At 36.8% G+C, this 21489-nt stretch overlaps 1 protein-coding gene across 3 annotated transcripts in view; it reads right to left on the reverse strand.

The window, feature by feature from the left end:
• The window catches only part of KCNIP4 (Kv channel interacting protein 4), a 54841-nt gene that overhangs the window by 13138 nt on the left and 20214 nt on the right, over positions 1-21489 (reverse strand). For 2 of the 3 annotated variants that reach the window (XM_010189726.1, XM_010189725.1), the window contains exons 3-4: positions 6570-6639; positions 1057-1127 (exon numbers count right to left, since the gene is read on the reverse strand). In XM_010189726.1, the coding sequence (XP_010188028.1) occupies positions 1057-1127; positions 6570-6639 (141 nt within the window). Of the gene's footprint in view, positions 1-1056; positions 1128-6569; positions 6645-14266; positions 14283-21489 lie in introns of all 3 variants that reach the window. The other variant, XM_010189727.1, reaches the window with a different exon arrangement.

Consider the following 21489-nt stretch of genomic DNA (forward strand, 5'->3'; position numbering starts at 1 on the left):
TCCTAGTTTCATATGGAGCCCATTGATTTCAGCTGCTCAGAAAAAGGTACATGGGGTTCATGTGATTTGGTTTTTTTAATAAATGCAAATAATCCCCCAGAAAGTGATCTGGTTATAGGCCCAAGTTGAGGTATAGATTTGTGATCGCAGTGCACCTGCTTGGCGAGGCTTCTCCTTCTACATTACATTAATAATAAAGCAATGAAAATGCTTTCAAAAAAAATTCTGTGAGACATCAAAACATCATTCACTCAAGTAAATCATAAAAACATGTATAGGATATTTTAAAAAATTAAAGCGAGTGTATCTATCACAATCCAATTGCAAGTTGTAAGGCTATCATTCATCCATTATAAACAGAAAAAACCAATGCAAAACATGACAAAGCAAACATATCCTTTTGCAAATGAACTGAGAATTTTTTTTATTTCTATAGTTTAACATAATGGCTTCTTTGCAGTATTTTGTAAACTGTTTTCATCTAGATTATTGCAGCAAGTTGCCCTTTTTACCATGTTATTGCATTGATGACATCAACCTTTGCAGGGAAAGGCAGAATTTTGAAGACAGATTGGGCAGTTAAATGGAAGAAGAATGAATTTCAAACTCTTGTACTTTTACATAAATTTTCTTTAAAGCCTTTTTTTTTATAGAGCCTTCTGAAAACTAGTAGAATGCATGAGTAATCCTATTTTGGCTGAGTCATTCCCATCACTTTAGTTGTAGTTACAGAGTTCTTCTCACCTTGCAGAGGCAGGGAGGAAGATAAGGATTACTTTATGTAACCTGTGTATAAATCAAGTTACCTTTTAAGTTAACAGATTTATAGAAATACTACACAGCAGCACAGTATGAGTTACTATTTTGGGATATAAAATTATAAAGTAATTACTATAATAATGACTTTTGTTAATACAATGGAAAAACTTGAAACTTGAGTCACATAAACTACATTTTTTATAATGTGACCATATAATAAAAGCCAGGAAACTGGGCTTAATTACAAGGAATGGCAAAATATTGGATTGCAGAGAAAGAAGTAACAGCATCACTTACCTCAAAACTTACAGATCCGTTGTGATCAGTGTCAAATGCATTAAACAGAAAATGTGCATAAGTTGTAGAATCTACAATTTAAAATGGGAAAAATAGTTCATAGTAAGCACATCTTTTTTCATTTAACTTAATTCCATGAAATAAATTGATACCAAGATATATTTTGATACCAGAACTTCAGAGTAAGACTAAATTCTCAATTCAGTTTTAACTTCTTTTTTGGCAGTAGAGGAGGGATAAATTCTAAGTGCAACTATATGGGTAGCTACAGTGTTAGGAAGAGAAATTCTAAAATCCTGGTCTAAGAATATCTTTAATAATTTTCGTTCCCATGTCTGCTACTCACTGATACCTGAATAAATAGCAAAGAAGCCATGCTATTGTACGCTAAAACAGTCTGCGTTAAGATCATAAAAGATATTAAAAGATCACTTGTCATCATAAAAGATGACAAGTGATCCCTTCACTAATTATTAGTATATTTTTCAAACCTACTGACCAGTGCATAATGACTCATTTCCAAAACATAGGATGGAATGAATATAAATCTGTCAAGCCTCTAAATATTTGTAAAGATCCATCTGTCCTTTTCCACCAAATGCCTTCCAAGAGGCACAACCTGATCTAGGAGCAATATGCTGCAAAGAGAGAACTTCTCCAGAGACTGCCCTGTTGAGGGGAGGCACAAGCTGCTGGGGTTACGGGAAGTCAGCTTTCCTCAGTGCCTTTTCTCTCCCTCAAAACCATGCAAATGAATGTAGTCTGAGGTATTGTTTACTTTTAATACTCATGGCTTTGCTCTTTCTACTTAATGTATTTACATTAATTTTAGGTTTATAAACGTTAACCTCACAAACTTTTAGTAAAATGAAAAGTGGTATGAAATCTGTGTCCCCCTTGCAGGACAAAACCCTCCCTATCATAGAAAAACCTCATCAGCGCTGAGATGCCTTTTTTCTGATTTCTTGGCACTAAACCATTTTCGTGTCATATTAATCCTGAAAACCTTCATTTGTCACAGCCCTAAATACTGTTTTGAGTTAAACTGAGTGATAGTCTTGGGTCACTCACCTGAAATGCAACCTTGACCCCAAGGAACCAAATATACCAAAATTCAAATCTTTGTACTTCACAAATTCAGACCTGATGTTTGTAATTGAAGTCTCTGGTCTTACTTCAATATGTTAATTTCACATGATGTGAAATAATTGTAACAAGAAAAAAAAATCTGCAGCCTTTAAACCTTGTGTTTGTTAATGCATTTTCAGAGAATTAAAAAAATAACCACTGTTAAGACATTCATTCATTCATCCATGTATCCAGTCATCAGTGTAATTGCTTAAGCATGGCCTAGCAGATAAATTCCCACTTTAACTGAAAAATGTAAATTTGTTTAGTTCAGTTTATATTTACGATTTTAATAGTCAAATTTTCTATAATCTACTGAGACTTCTGTTGTGCAATCGAATATACTATTCAAACCATTTTCAGAAAAAAACATATTACAGAGGTATAATTACTGTAAACTGAATTTTAAATAGCTTCCCATGCTCTTGGCATTTATTTCTTAAAAACATGTGAAATATTACTAACTATTTTCTGTAAATTTAAAGAAAACACAAAAATTAATACAAAAGGGCTTTATTGTTTGTTGCCAATACATGATACAATAAACTATTCTTTTTGTATGATGGTATATGAAAAAAGGTCTTTAATTGAAGAATCTGTTTTTTCTAGTAAACCCTTTGAAAAACAAAACAAAAAACTATCAGAATTTTTTTTCAGGGTTGTTTGTTCAGGCAATTGTGGTCTGAAATTTTGCCTTCAAAAGCACAGCAAGATGAGGTACATTAATCTTTTAATTAGAGCTACTTAATGTGATTTCTCCCTGATCCCCCCACCCCCCCAATCTTGAACATTAATAATATTAGACAAAAGCTTAACTTTTAAAATAAAATATGTTTTCGTTTCAGGGATCTGATATTATAACTAGTAGGCTAAATTGATATTTTAACAGGTTGAGACAGGAACAGATATTAAATCAGAATTCTTTGAAATACACCCTTAAAGCATTTTAAACAACAGAGACAAAAAATGGTAGTCATTATATACCTGAGAGTATGCTTTATCAAACATTGAACATAATCTGCTCTGTTCATAACTGAGGAGGAGTGTAATAATTATTCAGTGTATGGATCCTTATCTATGACCTGCCCAGCTGAAGAACAAATCCCAAGTTACATGTCAGGCAATACATTGCATGAACTATTCATTCACCCATATGGCAGTGGTTTTCTAAAAAAAAAAGTTTCTGGAGTGCCCTTCTGGCATGCAAGGCTTTTTACAAAGCTACTCCTGCCTTTTAAAAGACATTGCTTTTACTGCAATCCAGTGTCATCTCCTTTGTTACTCTTGTGGCTCCCTTGTCCTCTTTCTACTCCTCCTGCACCTTGTCCTGGATAGTCTTGAAAGCCACTTGAAGTGACTTGCTGGATGACTTTGGAAAATGATGTTTTACTGACCGCTTGGTTACCCTGAAGCTTAAAAATCTTACACAATATCATTCTGTTTGCTCAGATATGAATTGTCGTTACGATACATAATGCTGTTTCTGGTTTTGCATTACATAGACAACTGAGGCACAGATCTACACCTACAATGCACGTTTTAATTTGGGGACAACTTTCAAACTTTTTCCTCTTTAATATTCAGATATACATAAAACTAGTATTTTAAGCGCAACTGAAATTTAAAGGTCTCCATTGCACACAATATTTTGGTGATACATTCAAAGATTTAAGCATCCAGTCTGGCTCCTTAACTAGACACTTAAATATGGTGGTCTCACCCTGTTGTTAGCATGCAGGGATATGCAAATACAGACAGAATTAATTGAGATTTGAAGATACCTCGGCTAATGTGAGGAACAAAGAATAGACTTTGACTCCCTTACTGCTCAGAAAATAGCAGAAGTCAACACAGGCACTTACAAAACAGCACAAACCCTACACAAAACAGTTTAATTCTCAGTGTGCCCATAGAACTGAAAGGATTACTGATGAGAGTGTTACTCCTCCAAGGAGATTCAGCTTTTCTGCAGTTTCCATGGAATATTTTTCCTGAAATTTTGAGGGAAACTACGTAAGGCTTTCAGATTTGTTTGTGCTGTCTTTATGTTCTGCTAAGGCTGCATGGAGGCCATGGAGGATTGGGAGAGGAAGGGGACAGATTCTGATGGTCACTTCTTGGTGCTCTTTGCTGAGATCTCTGAAACAGCTTTATTAAGAAAGCTAAAAATGCTTGTTACTCATACACACCAACATCTGTTACTGATGACTGAATTACCTGGATTTGATACTTTTTTACCCTGCTAAAAATCTAACTTTTTACTGTATTTTCCTAAAGTTAAATGAAGCAAGAAGAAAAAGCTGCTTCTTTTTTTTTTCCAGAAAAGTGTAGCTCCTGTGTTGCAGATGTAGTAATGGCATTGTTGAAATTGCAGCAAAGCATGTAATCATGTGCCCAGGTAACACAGTATTGCCATTGCTGCTAAGAAGCCACAAATTTTATAGAGAACTTGCCTCAGGACCAAGGTGCGTCAGCCTGCAGCTTTGTTTCCCATAGTTTAGCTGTGACAGCAGTCTCTCAAATTCATCAGGTTTCTAAGGCTCATTGGTTTTACTTTTGTACTGCAACCATAGCTTTATGCAGGTAGCAGAAACAGGCTGTTATTCTATGTAGAAGCAGGTGTTTATGACTCTAACATAACAATGCAGTGGAGAGAAGAACTCTTTGCCTCATATACCCACAGAGCCCTTAAACAGTGGAGAGACGGGATGCAGCACAGAGGAGAGCAGGTGTGGGATGAGAGGGATGGGGCGCAGGCTGAAGACTGCACAGCTATGAACAACACACCTGTGGTCTGTTAAAGAAATGCAGGTGTAGAGCTGGACAAAACTGGTTCTAAGGGTAGCAAATAGAACAAAGAAATAGTATCTAACACATGTAAAAGTCACCACCTATGATAAATTTGGGTGTAATGTAGAGCTGCAAACCAATGGAGAAAAAGAAAGGCGTAAAAACGTGTCAGCCAACATGTAGAAATGACCCCAGGTGAATCCTAGTGTGAGGAAGAAGAAAGAACCAACATGAAATCCTGCTCCTCCCAGGGAAGGACTCCAGATGCTGAGTTTGCTGCAGTCCCCACCTCCTCCTCCAAATGATGTCACGGCCCTAAAAGCCCAGAGAAGCAGTGGAAGACTGAGCATTAGCACCAGGAAAAGGGGTAGAAACTAAGAACTGAGTATATATCAATTTTAACTACATTAATATTCTTTCCTTTCTGTAACAATTAGGCCTGGACTAATAAAGATTAAGCTTTTAATATTACAATCATTTTCATAATGCGTTTTAGCCTTTTAGAAAAGGTGTGCTTTCTCTGTGCCCACAAACAATTTTGTGTGTAAAAATAGGAAATATAATACTTTTTAAAATTATTATTTAAAGTATAGTAAGGGCGTAGAAAATCACGTGCAGAGAATTCTTTTCAGTAGCCAGGGTAACTAAAAAATATAGTATCTGAAACTGTAATTGATAGCCTGTTTAAAAGCTTAAATATCAAAAATAATCAGTAGGCAGGTCAACTGTTTTAGCTTTTTGTTCTGCCCTATTGAGTGTCCCTAGTTGTTAAGGATTTCAGTGATGGTAATCTACACTGAATGCTGCTCTTTACCTTCTGGGTCTTTATTCAAAATAAAACTAATTGGGAGACGTTTTGTTCCTACCAATTAAGTGTGGGTTTTTAGTTTGTTGTGGTTTTTTTTTAACACAAGTGAAAAGAAAGCTATGAACAGTCCCAGAGAAACTCACAAATCTCAAGAGCTGTAGGAGAATATGAAGAGAGAAGACTGAATGGCAAAAGCAAGAGGAAGAAAAGAGAGGAAAACAATTCAAAGAAAATCTGAGGCAAAAATCTGCTGTACATTTTTGTGTTACCTTCTTTGCACTAAAAGGTGATGAAGATAAAGAAAGTAATGAAACTCCTGGAAATTAATTAAATTAAATTAAGGTTAGCAAAAAACCCCCTCATTTAAGTAGAGAAACCCCGTAGAAGTCAAGGGGGTTCTGCCCTTGATGTTAGAGGCTACCTGTAGTGCACCTAGAGTTTTCATTCCAACTGTGAAAGATTTTGTGGAATAAAAGAGAATAGGGAAGATTGTGTATAAAGTTTAAAAAGAAAGAACCTACTCAGAGAAACCTGGTTTTCCAAGGTTCCCAAACACAGGTAGTAACTTTGTAATAGAAGACTGACTTCTTGTAGATATCATTGATTTCATTCAGAAATACATACTTTAAAGTGTGCCCAACCATCAAGGAAGTACCCCGTGAGTTCAGACAGAGCTTGAGATAACTATCTTGTTAATTTGAACAGCAGGCTCTTTTGCCTCACTTAGGAACTAACAAACATAACTCTTTGTTCACTGTAGTACAAATTACCTCAGCCAAGTACTCACCTCCCTGTGGAAAGAACTGAGAGTAAATCTCTTTGAAGGTTTCTTCATTGACAACACCACTGGGGCATTCCTGAATAAAAAGTGAAAGATGAGAAATTAATACCGTCCAATCTGGTCCAGTCAAATAATGTTTTCATGAGACTATACAGAACATGTGACTCTCAGAGTTTAACATGTCTGATTTTGCACTTTCTACCAAGTAAATGCAGTAAATGTTTATTGCTTTGAAGTATCTTCCTAAAGAGTTTCCGTGGTACAAAAATTTCTTCTATGCCATATATTTCAAACTCAATCTCGAGTGACAGATGTGAGCAGCAACCACTCTGCTGCAGTGTGTGGAACTACTGGTGTTGCTGTGGGCCATGGGTGGTAACTCCTACAGCTGCAAGCAGCATTTATATACTGTGGAAACCAAGCAGGAACGTAAACTGCATTTGCAGTTACGTATTACTGATAGAACATGCAGTCTTATTCTACCAGAAGAGTTATATTCAATGAATTCAAAAGACCTTGCCACAGATCTTATTCAAACCTTGCAGATCCTTCTGCCTCTTTATTTCTTTTTCATAAACTGAAATACATAGGAGAGAATAAGTGGAACATGTCAGAGCAGAGTGATTATGAAGAAAATGAAAGGAAGTGAAGAAGGAAAAATAGGATTAGAGTGGTGACTTTACAAAAATTACTTACGTAAAGAAAAGCAGAAGGAATATTGCATTGTTTACTAAGTTGCACATAAATATCAAGGACCAGACAGCCAAATTCTAGTCCTGAATTTGCCAGACTGAGCAGATGACTTTGGGCAATGCACTTAATTCATTTTTGCTTTAATTTCTTCTTTAACACAGAAGGTGAAAAAAGCCTGGCAAGCTTTTTGAAAGTATTTATAGAAACAAAGGTAAGTAAGAAAAGAAAAATTAAGTGTTAAGGTTCATGGCTTTATTTTTTTTTATTGTTCTGCTATTCAGACCGATTGCTCAAACTTAGGTGCTCCTAATCATAAACTAAGGAAAGGAAATGTCTTTAAAAGAAGATAAATAACACTGTAACATCTTTTACCAGTGTAATAACAGCTTTTCCTGTGAAAGCAAATATTTCTATTAGATCAAGTGAGGAACACTGAGATATTAATAGTTCTGACATCTTCTGCTAAGAAACCAATAGTGTCATCTTGCTAATTGATAGATGAATGCACTCCCTGAAAAATGCATGTCAGATCTGTAGATCTATGATTATCTTGATTCATGTCACTTTTCCTCAGTCAAAATCATCTCTTCACCATAGCTAAGCATATTCAAACACATAGTAAGAAACAGTTCTGTTTGATCAGGACAGACAGACAAACAGTGGTCACGGAGACAGAAGTACAAAATTATTTATTCTTGGTCACAGAGTCTGTTACCAATGGAGACAGAATTAGAGCACAGGTCTCTCTGTAAGACCAGATATGTACTGACTGCTGGGCCACACTGCTTTTCAAACCAAAGCCTTTAGGGAATGAGAGGAACACTGAAATAAATCAAGCATCTCTACCCTTCATCAGGCAATGAGCAACTCATTAACTGAGGCAGCATCTCCCTGCCTGTCCTGTGTTTGGGTGCGAGGACATTCTAAAACATCTCTCCCTGCTTTACCAGCTCCCCAAAAAGACTGTTCTCAGATGGTCTAGTGTCTCTGTGGTCCCTCGTAGGTTCACTATGCTGCTTGTCTTTTTACGTGAAGCCTTCTGGAGTTGTGTAAGTGCAGGCAAAAGAGCAGTATTTTTACTTGTATTTGAAGCTCAATAAAGAAAACATCAGTGAAGTGTTCAAGATGCTCATTGATGTAACATTAGAGTTATTCAGTATAGAAAATGTCACAAGTTCCACTTCCAAGCATACATTGGTATACACTCCACATCATTCCCAGATCTGCCCAAAGAAGAATAATGCAGCCTTCTCCCTGAGATGGGTGGGAGGTTGAAAGGAAAATTCAGTATTTTAGAATTTAGAAAAAGGAGCCGTGGCTTCTTTCTGTTCTGCATGTACTTTATTTTCAGGCAAAAAGCTAGGCACATTTTGAGTGAACTAAAAAGAAAGCCTGCATATTTGAATTTCTCAACTCATATTTTGCATTTTTTTATTTTTCTGAGCAGCTTAATAAGTAATGACAAAATGTGCATTTGAGTTCATCTAACTCTGTGGCTTATTAACATGTAAAGTGATTTTCCTACCTTTTCCTTGGATGAGAAAGACATTCAAAATATGTTTATTTTGCAGAGTGCTCTCCCCTTTTTAACAGGAAATGCCAGCAACTCCCAACTATGCTAGTCCTTAGTTGGAAGCTGTGAAGAGTAAGACTCTCATTTCCTGACTGCATTTAAACATTGTGATGTTAGAGGAGAATTAAAGGTACTCTGAAAAAATTTGTCTGATTTATCCTTTATTAGTTCAAAGTAAGTTAGCAGCCTGTTTTTAGAGAAGTACATGATCTATATACCTCATTTACAGGTAGTACCTTTTTCTGTTAATGAACTCCAGTTTCATCATACTGTGTGAAAGAAATATTGTTTGAAAAGGCAACCTGCTTTCACAGAATTACATAGTTGTAGAGCCAGGAACGACCTCTTGAGTTTATCTAGGTTGACCCTCTGTATTTTCCTCTGCTTTTTACCACAGCATTGCCAGCATCACCTTACCTTTTCCATTCTTGGAGGGCTGTAGTAATGGTATCTTAAAGACATTAATTAAAAATCTGTGATGCTGGCCAATTACTCATCAAAAATATGAGTTCACACTTTTCTTTCTTTAGCGTGAATCTTTCCCCTGAGACTCTACAAGGCAGTGAGTGCTTCTGCTCTTAAATAATTTCAGTCGAAATATGTGTGTAGCCAACATCATTTACCTCCAAGACTGCTCTTTTCTTGACTCATAAATCTGGCTTTACTGTGTTTATGAGGAATTTTCTCTAGTTCAGTGAAAGAGATGTAGTATTGCAATTGTTAAGTATGCCCCATGGTTTTATGTCAGGTTATTGCTGACTTCTTCCATTGTGCCAACTATAATTAAAAAAATATTTCTAATCTTTCATTAAACTCTTATGAAAGAGATGAAAATAATTAAATAGTTTGAAAGAAAAATGTGAGGCTTATTTAAACGATTTCCTGTATTCTTTTTTCCTCCAGCCATATACAGTATATTTTGTTACAGAAAATTTATGTTTGACAGTCTTTTAAAATTGCATTAATGATGTATTATATTTTCCTTCTGGAGAATAAAAAGGAGGAAAAGTTCATTTTGAACTGTTTTTCCTGAGTTCAGTGCTCCTTCCTTTAAAAAGAAAATAATATAAGCTGACAGAAAGAAGAGAGAATAATAAATATGATTCTTCCTTTTGATGATCTCTCTTGCTTGCAATTTTACTGCTGGGAAATTACACCTCCAGCACATGGTCTTATGAACCACTCCAAAATCTGTAAATTATTTACAAGTTTCATGCTGTCTAGGCTGCCTTTTCTTCAGTATTTCTAAGAATACAGCAATAGGTCGATTCTCCTTTACTACCTAATCAAATAAAAAATGAAAAAAAAAAGAAAAATGTAGGAAAAAGAATGCAGGAGAAACAAACTCAAAGCTCAGACTTTTCTCTGCATAACAAACAATTTTGTATGATGAATATATCTGTACTAGGAGCTTTGGCAATTTTAAATATATTTTAATTATAGGCTTTTGCATGACAGGTTCTCCATTCCATGCTTTTACTTTACTTTTTACTGTCAGTTTTTGCTTTACTTCATTTATATTTATGTTCATATCCATTGGCTTAATTATCTCTAACTGAAAATATTTTCTCTTTTTGCATATACTTCTAACTAAAAAATTAAATTTTTCATAAACACAGAACTTAATGGAAGAGCACATATGTAATTCTGAAATAGCATGCATATACTTTAAAGCTAATTCTACCAAAAATCCCCCAACCTAAACCCACAGTGGCTTTTCATAGCCCAGTCCAGTTCCTAATTTTTAATTTGACTATAATAGGGCTTTGATGAAACAGCATGAGAATTTAACAAATGGCCTTGATCTAATAACATAATCCAGGCCAAATTAATAATGAAATCTGGGCCAAGGGACACCTCATGAAACTCAACAAGAATTGCAATGTTCTGCATCTGGGAAGAAATCACCCTCTGTCCCAGTACCAGCTGTGAAGTCAGTGGCTGAATTGCAGCGCTGCCAAAAAGGACGTGGGGTTACAGTAGATGTTGAGCTGAGTAAGAGCCAATGAAGAATTCTTACTGCAAATAAGATGAACCACCTACCGGGCCAAGGCCAGCAGGCTGAGGGAGTTATTCCCTCTCTCTACTCGGGACCATCTTGGGGCCCTCCCAGGGATGTGGAGGAACTGAATAGGTTTCAGCCAAAAGCCATGAAGACTGGTAGGGATGAAAGCACATGGCCAATGAGGAGAGACTGAGAGAGCTGGGCTTGTTTAGTCTAGGCCATCGCTAAGGGATGAGCTAATAACAGCCCAACTGAAGGGCAGCAACAAAGATAAAGGAATCAAACTCTTAGTAGGGGCAGACAATTTTAAAAAGTTCAGTAGCCACAGTCTGAGGTTTGTGAACTCATATTAGACAGCAGAAAAAACTTTTTCACTCAGTACCCTGAAGCGTGGTGATGCTTGAGACAGTCCTTAATTTCAGTGGAAGTTTGTGCTGTTGAACAGCCTTGGAAATTCGTCTGTGTATGCGGCAGAGCTTTTCTAAGGGATGAGATGAGGGGTTTTGTTTGATAAGTGGACCTTGATAATTTGCCATTATGAACAGGAACATACTGGCCAGGACAGAAAGGTGTGCGTTAGAGACAAGGGGCAATAGGTTCTGGAGCTTCTGTTTTTTTCAGTCTTTAATGCCTTTCTGAAAATTAACTTTTAACTTTCTGCACTCCCTGCTTCCAAAGCTGCATACCTAAGGTTGATTTAGACTTTCTATATCTAATGTTTGTTCTAATATATGTGATTGAAATGTTAGCCTTCTTATGACTTTCATGTTTGCAGAAAACTGATCAAAATTACAATTATGCATTTCACATGGGTTGCAATACCAAATTAACTTCTCACACTAAGAAATACAATTAGTGTTTTTATACTAAACATCTAGTTTTATTCAGAAAAAAGCCACATGCATTTGGTGTTTAATCGGTGCACATTAATGTGTATTTAGCCTACATTGGCCTCCCATGGCAAGACATCACTGGCTATGTAGTAAAATTACTCAGCAAAATTATCAGCAAACCATTAGTCAATGTTTTATCAGATAGCATTTTTTTAGTTATATTATACTTGGAATGTATAATATCAGCAAAGTTTATACTTGAAATGTACAGTGTTTCTCCTGGCTTAATAGAAAATATAACCACAAAGGAACTCAGGTGATCTGAAAATTCATTCGCCTAAGTGTTTAAGCACTATATAAATTATCTGGAAAAAGCCCAGTGATACTCAGTTAACAAACTACTCCAATCTTGATCCTTCTTTGAAATAAAATGTGTGTCAAAAGTAGCACACATCAGAAACTAAAGCACAAACAGTCCCTCTGCGGATGGAAAGGTAAAGACTTTGGTGAAACATGTCTAACATGATCTCATTACACCATGGAATAAGAAGAAACACCAAATAAATCTCACTCTGAAAGGGCCCCTTTGTACCCAAACACATAGACAGCAGCATGAGAGCCATCCTGAAGACTTGTGCCAGAACAGAGTTGATCAGCTGTTGTACTGCAGCAGCTGAGTCAGGCAAATAGTTGTTGTGCAGATGCGACGCTAGATCCAAACCCAAGTAGACTTGTAAATCTTACCAACTGCTACTTTCGAAACTTAAATCTAGAACTCTGACCCTCAATAGCCTCTATATGTTTTGCCAGTTCACTTCAGATAACAGTGTTTCACTCCCCAGTGTTGCTGTTGAGGTAATGACTCCATAACCATAGGTTGATTGCAACCAGGAAAGTAAGTAGTTACAAAAGCAAAAGGGTGAGATGGGAGGATCAGAGACAGATGGAAAAAGTTCTCTCAAACAAGCAGTGTCACATTAAAAAATGGTTGGAGTTTGTTGAAATGATGAGTAGAATTCTAAGTCCTGTTACAATTAAGCTGCTGGGTCATTGAAAATGCATATATCTCATGTTTAGATGGGATAATTGGCTGAGCAGGGGTGGTAAAGTTACACTGCATGTAGTTAAAGTTGCAAAATAAAAATAAAAACTGGAAGTGACATAAAAGCCAAAGATCAACAATGGCATTACGATGGTAATTTCAATGTGAAGGTTTCTGAGGTGTTTAATTTTCCTTCCTACAGCTGCAAATCCACAACAGCTTGTTTTAAATGCCTCCTTTGAGTGCCTACTGTTTAATGTAATACCCCAGGTTTGCCTCCAACACAGACTAACCCGAGCTCTTTTTCCCAGACTTGCCAATCCATTGGGCTCCTCTGGAGCTGCTCAGTTCTGCCAAAGTATGGATCTTGTTCCTGGTTGTTTCTGTGCTTCTTTCCCTCCAAACAGGGAGAGCTCTCCCCAGAATCGCTTCTCAGTTCCTCCGACTGCTGCCTATCTCTTTGCTCTTTACCCTTGCAATAACACACCAACTCTTATTTCAGAGAGTCTCTGTTTTCTCGTTCTTGGAAAAACAAGTCTATCAGGCCCTCTCTGAATCCCCACATCTCAAAAAAATCTCTTCCAGATCCTAATCTTTTATTTCCTTTCAGAAGCTCCTTCACACATAACCTTTAACAAGGCTATAACCAAATATTACCCCATTTGTCACACATCACAGTCTGAGATCAAACCAAGAAGGCATCAAATAGATGCAAATTTCCAATCAGACAGATGAAAAATCCCAGCTCACTTTTAAGAACTGGCACATTCTATGAAAAACGTGAATTAATATCTTTCCTAATATTCTTCTGCATTTTCACTTTGTGTCAGATCTTGCTTTGTGCTGTTTCTGTAGCATAAACCAGAGAATGGATGCAGAGAGAGAACCCTTTCCTGGAAACAAAGCAGGTGCAATTCAGGATGGCCAGCATGAGTGTGTGTAAGTAATAGCATCATGTAACATTGATAGGGTCAATTCTCATGGCAAACAGGATAACCCGGTGCTCTCTCAGCAACTGCAGCTCTTACGGGCCATGAGAAAGGGGTGATCTTAATTTGGCAAGCAGAAGCAATTTTGAAAAATTACTTACTTGGATATCAAAGAAAACTATTCAAAGATTATATAGAAAGTATGTATGCTATCGATGAAAATAAGTTCTATTTTGACTAGGTGCTTTATTTAACTGCAAATAATCAGTGGAAGTGGATAAGGTCTTGATGTGGACCTACACATACAAAATGTTAGTTATGAGAAGTTTATACACTGAATTTTTCTAAAAATCTCATAGCCTGCAAACACAGGAAGAAGATAGTTCAATGGCTGCTGCACCTTATTCCTCTAGGGTCAATGTAGGAATAGGCTTTTTACAGTTTTACTATGCCTTACAGCTCTGAAATTTAGCTACTGTCCAGCTGACACAGTATAAAATTTAGTCGTGTCTGCAGACCACTGAATGTACTTGAAGCAGAGTAGAAAACAAAAACACAAGCTAATACACTTCTAGACTAAACTTGTTTATATTTTATTAATACTTAATAAAACTGTTTATATTTTATAAGCATGCTGCTCCTGGCTCAATGCTGGATTTGTTAGGGTATGTGGCAAAACCTTGTCTGCACACCCACAGAGGAGTACAAAGAGATAATGGCAGGTTGGGGAGCCCTACTAATGCCCTGCCCTGGCTGCCTCCAGAACATCCCAGGAGCATAGGAAGCCAAATTAAAGACAGAGAGGCAGGGACACAATGTCCTGTTCCCTCCTGGGGCTGTTCCAGGGGACCCTCAGCCCCAGTTTCAGAGCATCAAGATGAGTCTATGTTTGGACTGAATGGGGTTGCTGCCCCAGGATAAGGGGACACATTGTGGGATGTAGGGAAATTTTTGAGATTGCACGTCTTATTATGGGATGTTTAGTGAGGAACGAAAGGTGAGAAAAGGGAGGGATTTAGGTGATTTGGGGAGGAACAAGTGTGGGAAAATAGACGAGTGAGGGGATAAAGAGTTCTGGTCACATGGATATCGTTAGCTGGCCAGTTTGCTTGGCTGGCCATGCCTTGTGCCTGAGCAGATCACATTACTGGCCAATGTAGGAGAAACATCAAGAGCCGGGAAAAAACCTTACAGCAGCTAATAAAAGTGAAATTATTTTAGCAGGACTTCAAAGTAGAGGATACAAACAAAATGAGGTCTCTAGGGAAAAGAAGGTTTTGATGTCATTAAAGGAAAGGCAGATGCAGTCTGAAAAAATCACCTCAAAAGATATGCTTAGAACAGAGATGCCATGCACTAGCCTGTGAAGCAGCCTCAAAAAACTAATTCAGAGAAACTCTCTTGAAATACTTGAAATGTGGCTGAACAAACCACTAGAAATTAAGACTCGGAAGACTAACCTGGGAATAGTAAGATAGTTCAAAAGGTCTTTTTCTCTTCTCATCAACATAGATTAAAAAATTCCCAGACAAACACATTTATGCCCCTTTTCTTTTTAATTTTCCTTCGCTTTAAATACTTCTAGAAGAAGAAACAACAGATGATGTGGGGAGAGGAGAGCAGCTCTTTTCCTGCCATAGTCAGGTCCCCCCAAGAAGTATCTAACAAAGGTAACAAATTCACAGAGATTGAACTATAAGCAAAGTATTGTCCATTAGGTGCTGGTAAAATTTCAAGGGGTTGCTTCTCCTATGAATTATAAGAAAAATCCTGTGCCTTTGTAATCTATTATAGCCAGTCATTTCTCTGAACAGCTTCTTTGAACTGGCGTCTTCTGGACTGCTATATTGTCAGTATTTAGGCTCCTGCTTTTTAACACCTCTTTTTGAAACTAGATGAATGACAGAAACATTTAATTTCCTTTGTGTAGATTTATCTTTCAGCACCTCAGCACATCAAAAGGGAGCTCTGAGGAAGTTTTTAGGAAACCAGTGCATATATGAGATAACTGCAGTGACTATAGAAGAGATACCTACTTTGGCTCTTTTGATCAGGCAATTATATTATTCTTCGACCTTGGTGTTCCTCTTGAGCTTTATTGTTTGCCCACTATAAAAGCCAGTTTGTCAAAGGACTGGGAGGATGACTGGAAGAAAAGTATCTCAAACTACTCACAAAGGATGACAATTAGTTTTATTCTGTCTTTACACCTATCATTTTGGGGTCTGGCCAGGCCTAAGATATAATGGAGCAACTCCAGCCCTCACCTGCCTTTCTTCTGAAAAGCTGTTGAAGGAGCTGCTGTTAATTACCAAGAAATGTGCAGAGATGGGAAGAGAAGCAGAGGTGGGCTGCAGTGGAAGAGATGGGTAAAAGAAAGTTTTGAACATGTGTGCACTGGATGCCTGCTCATTGGCAGTGGCAACCAAACAGGCTCAAAGAAAACGTTCTGGGGGTGATCTGTGCAGATGAAACCATAAAAGTGAGGCTTCATAACATGATAATACCTCCAATTAAAGAAATAAAATACACTCAGGATAAATAAGAAGGTGTTACTTTTTTCCTCCTGCTAGCCAGGGAGACCTCTCCAGTTTTACAAACTTTTATACTGGTTTAGTAGCTGAGTTACCAGCTACTTTAGCCAACAAATAGAGCTGCCACCTTCATGCCACTTACTCAGTAATAGAATGTCAGTTATTTTTCTCAGAGAGAGAAGGTAATTCCTCAGACAACTCAGAAACATGATTTTTTTCAAATCAATTTTCATATTCTCTTAAATAACTGAAATATTTTGCTAACTTTCCTAACACTTCTAAATTATATTCTGTATTTATTTAAATTAACGAATAATTTATACTATGCTGATAAACAAAGAACTTTCAAGCTAATGTTGATCTGGATATACCAGACAAACCAGAAATGTACTAAATCAGGGATTTACCAGTTTGAGCATAATTCATGCTCCATAATTGTGCTATTGTCAATTTAAAGCAGAACACATGTAAACTATAGGACAAAGTGTACTTAAAATACAGTTATAGCTAAAATAATTTAATATATTTTTTGTTCTAAAAAAGCTTCCTGGAGTAAAATGAAGACTAATTAGTACATTAGTGAAGCCTTTCCTACTTTGCAGAAGAGTTGAGAGTCCCAGTGCATTAATATGTACAAGACACATGAAGATACTCAGAAAGTAGGAATTTTTAAAGCTCAAAATACAAGGTGGTGTCATTTTTTTAAAAAAATTATTTATTACACTGCTTGAAATTACTCTTATGAAAAATTCAATTTTAAGGCCAACATGAATATTCTTTTCATCTGTGGGATATTATCCTCACTATGTACAATACACATTATATAGATTAATATGTTTATAATGACCTATTTCTAGCTTGATGGATTTTCACTCATTTTCTCTAATGAACAGCCTGTGTTCAATTCAATTACATTTAAAACCACTGGTGTTTTTAATTCAATTATCACTTCTACTTTTCATGTCATCAAGAAAGGGACAGCTGTTAATTTAACCTCCTATATATTGAAACTGAAATAGTTCTTGGTTGTTTTGTTTGGTTTTTTTCTGATTTGGTTTCTCATCTTAGTTTCCTCAGGATGGCTAAAAAAGCTTTCACAGCACCTTTTCTTTACTGAAACAGTTATTGGTTTACATATTTAAAAATAACTTCTGTGAAAACATATAGAAATACGCTGTAACTAAACAGTGATGAATGATGAAATACACTGATAAAAGTTGTATCTCAGATCAAACTTATTTGATGCCTTCAAGAGGGCCAAAATTTATTCCTAAACCAGATTGCTATTGTTTTCAATTATTGCAGAATTAAGCCTTATAGATCAGAACATAAAATAACATACTCCAGTCTTGTATACCTGAAGATACTTGTGAACCTTGAGAGCTTGTAATATTTTCTCTATTCTTTGTAGAAGCTGTATGGGATGAAAGACATACAGAGTAATACAAAACAAAGGTGTCTTTTTTGTGAAATGGTTAGGGATGGTTATCTCAGATGGTCTCTCGTCCATGCTCTAAAGCCTTCCTATGAATTTGCCCATTTAAACTTACAGATGTAAAGTATAAGCAGTTTTTGAAGGAAGATCTAGAATGCAGGAGGCATCTCCTGATGGAGTGCAGTAATTACAGGGCCTAAAGGGACATCCTTCCTTTTGATCTTTCCTCTCTGATTTAAAGTACAGTAAAATTACCTCAGCTAAAGGTTCACAGGGGCAAGAACGTGGGTTGTTGCATTATCATTTCTGTCACAGAAGCTGTAGACTCATTTTATAAATCAGTGGCAACAGTCTACATTACTAGGAACACTGTGGAAGTCAGTGGATTTGACAGCATCAGTCTCCATTGACATACATTGGTGAAATACATGTAAAAACTCCTTTCAAGCCTTGTCTCATCAGGTAAAACACAAAACTTCTTGCTTCTATTTAGCTACCTGTAGAAGAGTTACGATAATGCTTCCCAATGGCACAGCACTGGTATTGCCAAGATGTGTAAGATTTTGAGCCTCCCACTGGAAGATACTCTAATGAACAAAGGCCTCTTCCCACCCCTGCTTCCTATGGCAGTTACAGAGGAAAACAAGCAGAAATAAAGGAACTGGCTCCCATCCAGCATGTGTGGCTTCACACAGTAAATAACACCACTTTGGTTGCTTCCACGATGCAGCAGGCGAGGTGCCAGCAACGCTTTTAATCAGCTCTGTTCTTTGTTTAGCAATGCCCACTAATTAGTGTAATTTTTAGTTTCCAATTATTAGCACGGATGACAAAACAACAATAAACAACATCACTAAAGATTTGAGCTTTAAAGCTCACCCCAAATCTCGACACATCAAACTTTATGGATGAGTCCCTGGCATCTGAAAGGTGCTGCCCTTACTTGTCACTACAGGAGGAGATTTTACAATCCTGACTTCACAAATATATGGGAGCTATAAACGAAATGTAGCGGAACCCATGCTTCAGATACCCAGCGGTGCAGTTTGCTGTTAACACTTGGGTGAAGACAAGGTACTCGGCCTCTTGGTAGAAGCTGTATTGAGCTAAGCACTGCTTCTCTGACTTGCCTTTCACACGTTCCCCTGGGAATGTTTTTGGTCAAGTCCCTTTAAATCGACTGAGATCCTAGGTGAGAGGAGAAGGAATATCTCCTTGTGGGCAAGTGCTGGATGCTCAGATGCACTCCCTTGGACCTGGGAGTATGCATTCCCTCAAGTGAATCATTTGAGCATAATGAAGGACACTACCAGTTCCTAACAGCAATATTTGAGTATAGGTCAATTCCCTACCTTAACACCATGGAGGCCTTTATTTTGTTTTTTCTTACACAAGGGAGCTAGAATTTAAGAGCTCGGTTGGTGCTTTTGTTTTCCCTAGAAGTTCCTTGTACTCTTAAAGAGCAGAAGATTCACTGAGGAGGAAACTGTACTAACAACCTTCTGCTAAATTTAGCAGACTTGCCCCATTGTGATTACTAATATTTTATAGCCATATATGAAAATTAGAAAGCCTGAATTTAGCACAAGGTACCTATGAAGCAAAGTCAGTATGTCAGGGGTGGAAAAACCCCCCTATATTCTGTCTAAAATGCTCATCTGATTGTTTTCGTGTTCGTCAGCCAGCTGGATCTTGATACTAAGTGCTGACACTAAATAAATTTTCATTTTAATCATGAAGTAAGAACACTCTGAGTTTTGTATTCCTGGGACACATGTCTGCATAAAAGACATTCAGCCTGAAAGTGTGTCCTAATTCATGTTATTTTAGTATTTTTCAGAGTGGTCGTTCTTTGTTTCTTCTGGTAAAGGCAGACAGATCAATATTTGGCTAGTGCTGACTATGATGAAAAGCACCAAGGAATTTCAGCTCCTACAGAATCCTGTCAGCTAAAAGAAATGGAGAAGAGCATAAAAGTCAATGGGGAACAGGTTAGAAGCAGGAAATCAAACGTACTCATTATTTATATATTATATAGTAATAAATTTATCTTTTAACAAAGGTTTAATTTCTCCATTGCTAACAGCACTTTCACTCAAGAGAAGGGCCCCAGCATTGCAAACATAAGAATGAAAGTGCTTACCTGAATATATATTTATAAAACTGATCTTGATGTTAGTATAAATCGTACCTGATTCACCAGGATTTACCATTACTACTTACAAATGAGATAGTGTTTCTATAATTCAGTAAAAGACATAAGAAAAGCATAAGAATGGAATTTGAAGTTTAGTCAGGAGTATGAACTGATAACTTTTTTTTAGCACAGCAAAAAATCTAAATAACCTACATAAATATCCTTTTGATTATTCTGAAGCTCTCCTTGTTTCATATGTGGATACTTGATACATTGCTTTTGGCAGTATATCTAAAATTTGTAGCATAAGTCAAATCATTGGGACTGAATACTGAAATAAACCTAAACAAATGGTGATTGATTTTTGCTGTCATACTTTTGTGAAAATATGAGTCGCATAGGAAAACAAAAAAGAAGCCAAACACATTGCCCAGTTAAAACAGATAACAAGAAGGGAAAAAGATAACTAGAGAACCAGACACATCTGAAAAAGATTTATGTACAATACAGGGTAGGCCTAAAGAAAAAGATTTCATTTCTCATAGTTGTATCATTCCTTATGGAGATTCATTGAGATTGAAATTGCTGGGCATAAAAACTTCTTGCAAAACCTGCTAAGTTTTTGGCACATAAAATTTGTCTTTGTTCCATAACTTCAGCTTTTGAGAACAGAATAAGAAAATAAGTCTGTTATACCTTGGGCTTCATTACAGGGGATGGTACTACATCTCTTGTTCACTGAAGCAGATACTGTATGACTTGATTTATATATTTTCATCACTACTGAAAGTGCAGTGGACTTTTTAGAACTCATATTCAATGTGGATATTTGATCAAGTCTGAGGGACAATATGAGACTCGATTCTGGAGAATTATACTAAAATATAACAAGAAATAATTTAGACTGTTTAGTGTTGAGACACATTAATAGAAAAGGGACAGGCTTCAATCTTAGGATCTTAATTAGATCTTAATTGGGAAATGAAGCAGAAAACTTCTTAGAGTACCCTGAGATTTCCCAAAAGATGTTGCTTCCAGGAACTCAGAATGCAGAAGGCAATGACCAAATGGAGAAAGGCATCTCGTTTGCAGAGCAAAACCTGAAACTTCCAGTTTCAGGTCCTCTCTTGAACAACTGAGTGTTCTGAAGAGACCCAGCATGCTCCCAACTGAATGGTGGGAATACCTTGGTTGGGATGCATACTCTTCCATAACTTTTTAACGTAGGAGGAAGCTGAAAAATATTCTGAAGAAACCAGAAAAAAATTTCCAGCACAGGACAACAGTGACAGGTACGTGCTTATCTACTGGTAAAAAACATAATACATTTTGGTGTTACCTCATGGGAATATCTTTCTCTGGGACTGGATTGGAAGATTTTTAGAGCCACTAAATTACAGTTGTCTGACAGACTGAAGGGATGTACAGTTCTTTTCATCACAGACAATTAATGTGGTGGGGGACAAATCAGCTGAACAAAACTGTAATTGCCATATTTCTATCTAGAGCTCTGGAATCCTTGAGAATACATTCTTTTAGTGAAAAACACATGAAGAGGGTCAAAAAATCTTTACGCCATTTGGGCATGTTCCATTAAAATCAATGAAGTTTTGCAACTGACTTTAAGAGAGGCAGGATTTTTAGTCTAGAAGAACAACAACATAAATTCAGGAGCTAAATGTTACAAGTATCCAGAATTGGTGAATCTATTGAGCTAATTAAAAACTGGTAAACAAATATCTCAT

The sequence above is a fragment of the Mesitornis unicolor genome, unplaced genomic scaffold (assembly GCF_000695765.1).
Source record: "Mesitornis unicolor isolate BGI_N332 unplaced genomic scaffold, ASM69576v1 scaffold33618, whole genome shotgun sequence".
Classification (NCBI taxonomy): domain Eukaryota; kingdom Metazoa; phylum Chordata; class Aves; order Mesitornithiformes; family Mesitornithidae; genus Mesitornis; species Mesitornis unicolor.